At 35.2% G+C, this 10,159-nt stretch overlaps 1 protein-coding gene across 5 annotated transcripts in view; it reads left to right on the plus strand.

Annotated features, from left to right (window-relative positions):
• The window catches only part of ARL13B (ADP ribosylation factor like GTPase 13B), a 71,097-nt gene that overhangs the window by 22,719 nt on the left and 38,219 nt on the right, over positions 1-10,159 (plus strand). For all 5 annotated transcript variants that reach the window (XM_045851785.1, XM_045851786.1, XM_045851787.1 and 2 more), the window contains exon 3: positions 1,340-1,589. In XM_045851785.1, coding sequence (XP_045707741.1) covers positions 1,340-1,589 — 250 coding nt within the window. The remainder of the gene's footprint in view (positions 1-1,339; positions 1,590-10,159) is intronic.

Genomic DNA, 10,159 nt, shown 5'->3' on the forward strand with positions numbered 1-10,159 from the left:
CATTAAAGCTTTCTGCAATGATGGAAACGTTCTGTAATGGTTCTGTCCAGTAGGGTGGGTAACTAGCCACATACAGCTTTTGAGCACTTAAAATGTAGTTAATACAGCTGAAGAACTGAATTTTTAATTTTATTTAATTTTGATTGATTTCAGTTTAAAACATCTCATGTAGTTTGTGGCTGTGCAGCTGGAAACAAAGTCCAGTGGAGTAATAGTTGTGGATTCCAGTGATGGAGAGAGAATAAGAGACAGACATGAAGTTTAAACTCTTCTGCATAACCATTGAGACACCAAATTTGATTACTCTTTCTTAATCTCTCTGGCTATCACTCACATTTCCATTCAGTTATAAACTTTTATAAAGATGAATCTTAATAAAGCACAGCTTTAGTCACCTTAATTATATCATTGGTTTGCTGAAATACCTTCTGTGGTTCTCAATTCTCTTATCTTCAGAACTCTCTTCAGTCTGCATTCAAGGTCTTAAGGGTTTGACCCAATCAGAGTGTTCAATTTGTTTGTACTTCTTTCCTTTGCTGTTTCTGTTACTTAGATAACTTCTGTCTAAATCATAGCTAATTTTAAGGCATAAGTCCCAGCTTCTAGTTCAAGTCTGCCTTGAACCTCGGTGGTCTTTTTAATCTCTTATTGTCTTTACCACTCCTTGGTATTTATAAGTATCCTGTACCTTCTCTGTGTTGTCATATACAGAAGTAAAAAAAAAAAAACATGTAAATTTACAAGGGCACCCAAAACACATTCCTGTAGAAATAGTGAAATCTACTCTTTATATTTGTAAGCTGTCCTCACAAGGCTTTTTATTCCAATTATAGCTTGAATTCAGTTAATTTAAAAAAATACTTATACTCTTCATAGCTTCTGCCATTCTTTGGTTCTTTTAAACTGTCCTCTAAATGTTCAGATTTTCTTTATAATTCCACAGAGCTTATTATGGTTTCTGGGGGTGCCTGTGGTATTGAATGGTTAGAAATTTTATTGTTTGTAACTTGGACAGTACATAGTCTTAAAGGCAAAAGTTCCTTCATTCATTTAGAGGTACTTATTAAGTACCTGTTATATGATAGGTATTATATTAATAAAAGCAAACAAACAAAAACAGAAAAAGAAATACTTATCTTCATGGAGTGTACATTCTAGTTGGGTATTTTTATAGTATCCACTCTTCTCCCGAACCAGTAATGCTTACTCTATAAGGAAATAATAAACATTTCATTCCATTCTGCTAAAGTATGATACTTTTTATATGTCATTTAAGTTGTGAAGTTAAATTGTTATTTATTTAAAGTCTAAAGATATTTTTTAATATCATTTGAAACAGAGTATCCTGAAGATGTAGCTCCTACTGTTGGATTTTCCAAAATTGACCTTAGACAAGGAAAGTTTGAAGTCACCATCTTTGACTTGGGAGGCGGAAAAAGAATTAGGGGAATCTGGAAGAATTACTATGCTGAGTCCTATGGGGTAATATTTGTTGTGGATTCCAGTGATGAAGAAAGAATGGAAGAGACAAAAGAGACAATGTCAGAAGTGCTAAGACATCCTAGGATATCTGGAAAGCCTATATTGGTGTAAGTAATGTTGGTTTTACTGTAAATGTAGAAGTAGCAGCATTAGCCAATAAAGAAATTGACCTAAGTTACACAATACTGAATAAGCTAACATAGTCAAGCCTTTGTATAACAAAATGCATGTTAATTGACTGGGAGTTATTAATATACAGAGGCCTTATAATGCTTCTCCTCAGGGATTAAAGGTCAAGCCTGTATTATGAAGAAACCCTATAATTAGAGCTCCTGGGTATTCAAATATAAACTCTTTCTTTTATTTGATAATTTACATCAAATTTTGCACTTTTAAGTGGTTTATTAACAAGGTTCTAGAATGTTTTTCAAATGTTTCCTCCTTTAATAACTAATTTGTGTTTTGCTTTTGTCCTTTATTCCTTGAAGAATATTTTTGTTTGAAAGTTATGTAAATGGTTTATTCTTCTAATGCCATGTTGATTTCTCAGTTTTTAATTCTGTATTTCCAAATTAAACATATGATCTGTCACTTAGTCACGTGCTTACATCATTATATACAGCCACCTAAACCTTTTTAAAACACTGACAAAGGACTTTTGCATTACTTGCCCTCATAGCATTTCAGCATAGTAAACACCAGATGGTGCTAGAACTACAAGACAGCAAAGTGAAAGGAGTTTAAATTGCTCTTAAGGTTGGAGTAAGGTGAATGTGTGCCCTTGCTTTCTTGTCCATTTGTCCTCATTCTTGTGATTCATTAGTAAGAATAAAAAAAACAGACAAACATGTACTTAAATGAGAAACTGTAAGCAGAGTTTCTCAGGGGTCCTCAACAGTAAATGAGTAATTTTAAATGAAGCAGTTTAAAAGCTCTAATTATAAGAAGCACAACTTTATTGCATCATTTATTAGTAAAGCTTACACTGTTTAATTTTTATACATTTAACCTGTTATAGAAGTTATTTGACTTATGTAATCAATTCTCACCTTTTTCAATCTGAAGGAAACTAAGAGATGTATGTACAAAGAGGACACTTTGTTGAACCCCATAGGCTAAATTAGTCTACAGATGTTTAAGCAGAAAAATCAGTGTCTTCTAAAGTAAAAAAATGTTAATGACTGATACTTGTGAAGTAATTGTGTATGCTTTTTAAATTAATAGTCATTTATTTAATTTATTCTTTCATGCATGTGTTAATGTAGCAAATATTTATTGAGCATCCACTATGTGCCAGGGATTATTTTGATGATGGGGATGCATTTGGGAACAAACACAATAAAACCATGTATGACCTCAGGAACTTATATTCTATATGGTGTGATGCGCTGAATGTATTAAATAACTTATGTCATACTTTAGGTGATAAGTGTATTGAAAATAAAGCAGGTAAAAGAATATCAGGAATCCTGTACCAGGGGCACATTACTCTTATAATTATGGTAAACATAGTAGATTTGATGGAGAGGATGGCACTTGAGGTGAAAGAGTCAGTCATACAGATAGACATGGAAAAGCCCCAAAGCAGGGGCATGCAGTTCATGAGACTACAGTGATTACTGAGTAACCCAGTGACTGTCAGCAAGAGATCTGCTTTCAATTCCATCACCTCTCAGCTGGTAAATTTCTAGAATAGGGAAAATCCACAACTAGGATGATTGCTTCACCATTAGTCAGTAATTTCATTGTGAGATCTCACAATGATATGAGAATTAATTATGGCTGGTATATTAATGTGTTTATGAAATATGGTTTGCTGTTTGACCAGTTTTTCTCAAGGGAGTTTTACAACCATGGAATTTTTATTAAGAAAGGTAAACTGCTTTTTAAAATGAGTGTGCTTCAAAAATATACAAAATGTACAACAAAGTATATTCTTAATAAATTAGGAAGATATAGGGAAGAATGAATTTTTAAAAAATGATTGATCTACCATGCAGAGTGAACTACTTCTAATATTTTGACAAATTACCTATGCATATTTTTGTAAAAATATAATGTATGCTGTGATCATATAATATATCAAATTTTGTATCTCACTCTTTTTATGTTTATATCCCTCTTGAATATCTTCCCAAGCCCCATATTTGAGATTCTCTTCTTTTCCTCTTTCTTTCTGATCTACAATTAATTTCTCTTATCGATGTTACTGTCTGAATACCATTCCAATCTCTTTACTACTCTCTATTCCCTATGATGTTACCTCCTTTCACCCCCTCTTCACTCCCCTCTGTGTTACTGAGAGCAGTGGTTTCCTACCCAGCCTTTCTCCCTGCCAGCAGTCTTGCCTTTACTCTAATCTCCTGTACATTCCTAGCAGGAACTTGTTTATTTATTTGATATTTTCTAAATTATAAAAACTGATACATGCTTTTAAATGCTTTAACAAGTGATATAAAGCAAGAGTATAAAAAGAATATGAGTGTTCTTTTAAAAATGCAGATTTGATCATTTTACTATTCCTCTGCTTAAAGTTCATTTAGATTATCTTCACAGTTCTAAGCAGCTAGGAAATTTTGTTTTTTAACTGATCTAGCTCTGGCATCTAATAGGTATGGCATTGAAAAGTCTACTGAATAGTAAGTGGGAAGAGCCTCTAGCAGAATCAACCCTGCTTAGCTCAGTGCTAGGGGCTGATGGTCTGTGGAGAACTACTGGGAAGATACCTGATTTAGGAGGCAGTCTACAGTGCTCCTTGTTGCACACACGTCTTGACTGCAGAATCCAATTACAGCATCTAATCTCTTCTGCTCACCCCTTTCCTGAGCCACACTAGTTGAAACAGGTCCCAGAAAGCCTGTTAGAACTCACTTCAACACCTAGATGATTTTCTTTTCCCACCCTCTAATAATGGGCACATAGAGAACAACCACAGACCTCTGAGGAGATTCAGTCATTTATCAGAAGAAAATAAACTTGAGGAATTAGAAACGTCTATAATCACAAAATTACAAATTGACAGAGCCAGATTCATTCATGTTATGGGAAGCAGAGAAGATGACCACAGTAGCAGGTCCTAGACCTGTCTCACCCCTGCCTGACTGGCTCCTGCACACCAGTCTGACAGCATGTGTCACTGCAAAGGAAGCCTCAGCCAAATGTCACTTCATGTCATAGACTTGAGGCTTCTCTTGAAAGGTCAGAATCATAGAACACTCACTGGGCTTCTGTGTTTTATTAGCTTGGAAGTTCTGTTCACCAGATACTGGTTGAATGCCTCTTCTATAATGGGAGCTGTAAAATATTGTAATTGTGCATTTCTATTCATCTCTGTATAATAACACGAACCATACTGTAGCCACACCAAGAATCCATTTCACTAAAAAGATAAAAGTGATTTGTATTTCTTCTACAAAGAGTGAAAATAGATGCCATGCAAACATTCTGCTCTGTAATTAACCTGTTATTTACCTAGAAAGTCTTTCTTTTTCCCTTATATTTACTATAGGGATTAACTTTAATTTATATTCTGATTTACTAAGGTGTGAACTGTTATCTACCTTTATGCTACCCACACTCCTGTTTTAGCCATTTATAACTTAATTTTATTTGTTTATTTTTTACTTTTTAAAAGATTTATATCTTTTTGAAGAGAGGGGAAGGGAGAGAAAAATAGAAACATCAATGTGTTGCCTCTCACGTGCCCCCTACTGGGGACATGGTCCACAACCCAGGTGTGAGCCCTGACTGGGAATTGAACCAGTGACCCTTTGGTTCAGAGGCTGGTACTCAATCCACTCAGCCACACTAGCCAGGGCTATATCCTAATTTTAAACCTAAAACTAAATTATACCAATAGATAAAGAAGACCTTTCCAAGAGAAAAAAATAAACAATTTTTGCAGTTTTATATAGCACTGAAATCAGCAGTAATCCCAAATTTGAAGCTCAACATCTACCATAGATATTTTCCATTGATAATACAAGGCATGAAGGTGTTTCCAGCAAAGCTATCATTTAGAGTTAAAAGGCAGATAAAGCGCTTTCCAGACAAGGTAAAGCTAAAGGAGTTCATCATCAAGAAGCCATTATTATGTGAAATGTTAAAGGGACTTGTTTAAGAAAAAGAAGAAAGTCAAAACTATTAACATTAAAATGGTAGGCCCTGGCTGGTGTGGCTCAGTGGATAGAGCACCAGCCTGTGAACCAAAGGGTCACAGGTTCGATTCCCAGTCAGGGAACATGTCTGAGTTGCGATCCCCTGGTGGGTCCCCAGTTGGTGGTGTGTGAGAGGCAACCAGTCAGTGTATCTCTCATACATCAATGTTTCATTCTCTTTCTCCCTTCCCATCTCTCTAAAAATAAAATCTTTAAAAAAATAAGATGGCAATAAATTCACAACTATCAGTGACTGAATCTATAAAACAAGCTAAGCAAACAAGTAGAACAGAAACAGAATCATAGATGTGGAGATCACTTGGAGGGTTATCAGTTGGGAGGGGAAAGGGAGAGAATGGGGAAAAAGATTCAGGGATTAAGAAGTACAAAGTGATACGTACAAATTAGGCAGGAGATGTTAAGAACAGTGTAGGGAATGGAGTACCTAAGAACTTCTGTGCGTGACCTATGGACATGAAAACTAAGGGTGGATTGCTGGAGGGAATAGGAGATAGGGGGTAGAGGGGAGCAAAGGGGGAAATCCGGACAACTGTAATAGCATAATCAATAAAATATATTAAAAATAATACAAGGCACTATTTGTTGATTACCTATGGAAAGAACTGAGTTGGGAGGTATTTTAAACATCTTAACTTATTGAAAATTTCAGCATCCGAGGTTACACTGATGTTATAAGAAGGCACATGCTCTTTCTACATCTTCTTTCTTCAGTATAGTCTTAAAAGTTAGTGTCAGAGAAATAGTAAATTACTCTTCTGTTTTTATGGTTGAACCTCCTAATATTTATCATTGGAATAATTCTGGAAATCCATGGGCTAATATTTCCTCCCAGGGTGATAACAATTCTACTTCGTATTAGCACATTTGAACTCTTGGAATGGTGCTGCTTCCTCATTACATACTGTTTGCTTTTCTGTGGAGTTCTATGACCTTACTTAACTTTTGGCCAAATCTCACAAATTGAATGCTTCACAACACAAGTGATAAATATAAAGGAGTTTCACTAAGGGAAGAAACATGATACCTCTGATAAGATCCTAACAGATGTTATGAATATTTCAATGAAAAGAGGCTTTATTTTTTTCCACATTTAAAGTGTGGAAATCCATTAAATAAATATTCCGTGTTTTTCATTCAAGAAATGTCAGAGCAGCCTGGGTCCTTGTTTCAGAAGCAGATGGATGACACAGTACAAAAAACTAAAAAAGAGTTTGATCTGGAGGTTTTATACCATGGGTGGCCTCCCAGGACCCATGGAAATCACATACACAATTCTCCATATATGTGCATTTTCTTGGGAGCAGATTGCCACTCTCATCAAATAGTGAAAGGATTTCATGACCAAAAATGTTAAAAACCATGACAGTGAGTTTCCATATTATGAGAAAGAATAACTAAGCTTTTATCATTACTATTTCAATGTGGGATTTTTGTCTCTGACCTTTATATGCCTACTTGACTTACCTTCCTTCCAGATAATATTACAAGCAAATGTAAGTTTGCAGGTATTTTTTAATCATACTCTTTATTATATGTACCTAGGAGAAGTTAATAGGTTACAATTTTCCTAATACTTATTAGAATTTTAGTCAAATGTACTTTTACTAAGTAAGACCTTTAACTAATAAATAGGAAAGCATGGGTCCTTTTTAGAGCACTAGGAATCTAGAAGTATGGATTACTTATGTCACTAGATACTTAGATATAGCAGTGAGTCCCTTAATTTTACTATTTTTTACCATCTGAAACCCCTATTTACTGTATTTATAGGGTCCATTGGCTTAAGATTCTCTCCTTCGATGGAACTTTACCAAGATGTCATCTTCATAAACCTCATTTAGTTGTTCACTTACCTCCAGATTTCCTCACTGAGGGCTTCCTTTGTCTCTAAGGGTATCTAGCTTTTCTAATAGCAGCTCTGGTTTACAATGAAGCTTCTCAGCTGGTTGATTTCCTTGGTAATTTATGTACAAGCAGCCTGAAGAGGTTTCCATCCTTCCCCTCCCATGCCCTAGCACATTCTATTTAAAGACAAAATAACAAAGAAAAACCCATTGGCAGTGTTGTTAAGCAGCAAGATGTTGTCTAGGGAACACCAGCATCATCATCAGCCCATGCTTCCTAAATTTTAGGTGGTAGGGCCAGGACTTCTCTGTCCTCCCCTCCCCACAGGTTTTTCTAGATCATTCTGATGCACAGCAGAAATTGAAAGCTACTGGTAAGGAAGGGGAAAGTGGGCTTTGGACTCAGTCCTTGGATAGTTTACCTAATCTTTCTGAGCTTCTGTGTCTCCATTGTAAATAGGGTTTTATGCCTGTGTTGTCACGTGGATTCCATTTATATTCCATCTAAAACATCTAGTGCAGTGCCTCACTGGTATTCTATAAATATAATGGTGGGTATGAATAATTAATTATTAATATATTGTGTCCAAATGGAGATGAATTAGGAGATCCAATTTTGAAGTATCTCATCATATGAATTTACATGAAGCTTTTTTTTTTAATCTTTTTTTTTAAAGATTTTATTTATTTATTTTTTAGAGAGAGAAAGGAGGGAGGGGGAGAGAGAGAGAGAGAGAGAAACATCAATGTGCGGTTGCTGGGGGTTATGGCCTGCAACCCAGGAATGTGCCCTGGCTGGGAATCGAACCTGGGACACTTTGGTTCCCAGCCCGTGCTCAATCCACTGAGCTACGCCAGCCAGGGCTACATGGAGCTTTTGATTACAGAAAATAATACACATTTGGTGGGTAAGAGTATGAGCACAAGTACTCATATTACTTTTATTTTTAATATTCATACTTTCAGAACCAATAGGTTACTGGTATTGTGCATCCATTACTTAAGATTTTTTTCAATTCAGGTAGTTATTTTAAGGAAAAATTATTAGTAGTGTCTATTAAGTATGTGAATAAAATATACAAAATATTCAGCAACTAATTTGTTAAGTATCATGCTATTTTTGTTGCTAGGTTAAGATGATACAGTGGTTTTAAAATATAACAAAGTTGTATGTAATACATTGCTGTGACAATTTCTGTGCAGAAGCCTTGCTTTAAAAGTGCTATGCATTGATATAAACACTAATAAAAATTATTATTTTACAAATCTATCTGGATATAATTATGCCAGTGATTATTACATAGTACTTAATATTCTCCATTTTCATGGTAAACAGTTTAGGAACAATTGTAAACAAGTATCAGTAAGGCACTAGATAAAAAGATATAGCACAGCTTTAGAAGGGACAGAAGAAATATGTCTGTTACCACCCTATTAGCTTGAGAGTTTATCATCAGTTTTCAGTTTATCTTTTTTATAATATTCCTTAAACATTTGAAGCTGGCATGTGTGATACATGCTTTTTTTCAGTAATGCTTGGTAACTGACACAGTGGAAGGCTCTCCAATTTCTTTATATTCTGTAAATTAAAATTATTTAATAGTTAGGAAGTAGTTGTATGTACATTTCTGTTCTCCTTTATTCCCATTGTGCTTTCAGTTAATCATCTTGCCTCATACTTCCTTGAGGAAATAGAAACTGCCCCGTTAGAGTTCCCCTTTCTCACCACTGAATTTGCTGAACTAGATGCTTTTATTCCAAACCTTGCCTTTCTCCCTATAATATGGAAGAATTGTTTCTGCTGCTATGCTATCCAGGGCAGCTTCTACATTTGTACTCCAGATCTCAGTCCTTTCTACTTCGGCTGCTTACCCTTCCCCTTTCTTGTATCAAGAGTTTCTCTCTCCAGATTATTCCCATTAACAGAAGGTGTTCTTGTGTTTCTTCCCTTTATTAGAGTCTTCTGACTCCACATCCCTCTCTAGCTCTTGACTCCTTTTTATAGTCCATTCAGACTTCTAGAAAGAATTGTCTGTAGTGGCTATTGTCATTCCTCATATCACATTCTTTCCTCAGTATACTCCACCTGTGCTTTCATCCCTACAATTCCTTGAAACTGTTCTTGTTGGAATCAGTAAATTATCTCCATGTCCCTAAATCCATCGTCACTTTGCCATTCTCTTTTTACCTCAAATTGACAATTTCCTCAACTTTGTTTTTCTTAAAACAGTCTTCTCTTGCATTTTGCAGTATTTGCAGTACATTTTATGATTTTCCTCCTACTTCATTATTGGTTTCTTCTCAAGACTCCTTTACTAACTCCTTTTTCTGCTTTAAATGTAAATTTTGGAGTAGTTCAGGCTCTTTTTTTAACTTCCAGGTTTTTTTAATATATATACTTTTTAAGTGACTTCATCCTAAAGTCACCTGACCTAAAATACCATTTATTTATTCAAAAGACCCAGATTTATACTTTCAGCTGCCCTGTCATCTCCCAAGAGCTCCTGCTGATGTAACTAATATCTTCTAAAAATCCTCCCTTGGACATTTTATTATCATCACAGTTTCTCTTAGTCAAACCTTCACTTCTGTCTTTTTCCATCTCGTAAATGACATCAGTATCCTGTAGTTTCTACCTCTTAAGTCTATCACAAG

Source organism: Phyllostomus hastatus, unplaced genomic scaffold (genome assembly GCF_019186645.2).
Source record: "Phyllostomus hastatus isolate PE091 unplaced genomic scaffold, TTU_PhHast_1.1 phas_contig_86, whole genome shotgun sequence".
NCBI classification, from domain to species: Eukaryota; Metazoa; Chordata; class Mammalia; order Chiroptera; family Phyllostomidae; genus Phyllostomus; species Phyllostomus hastatus.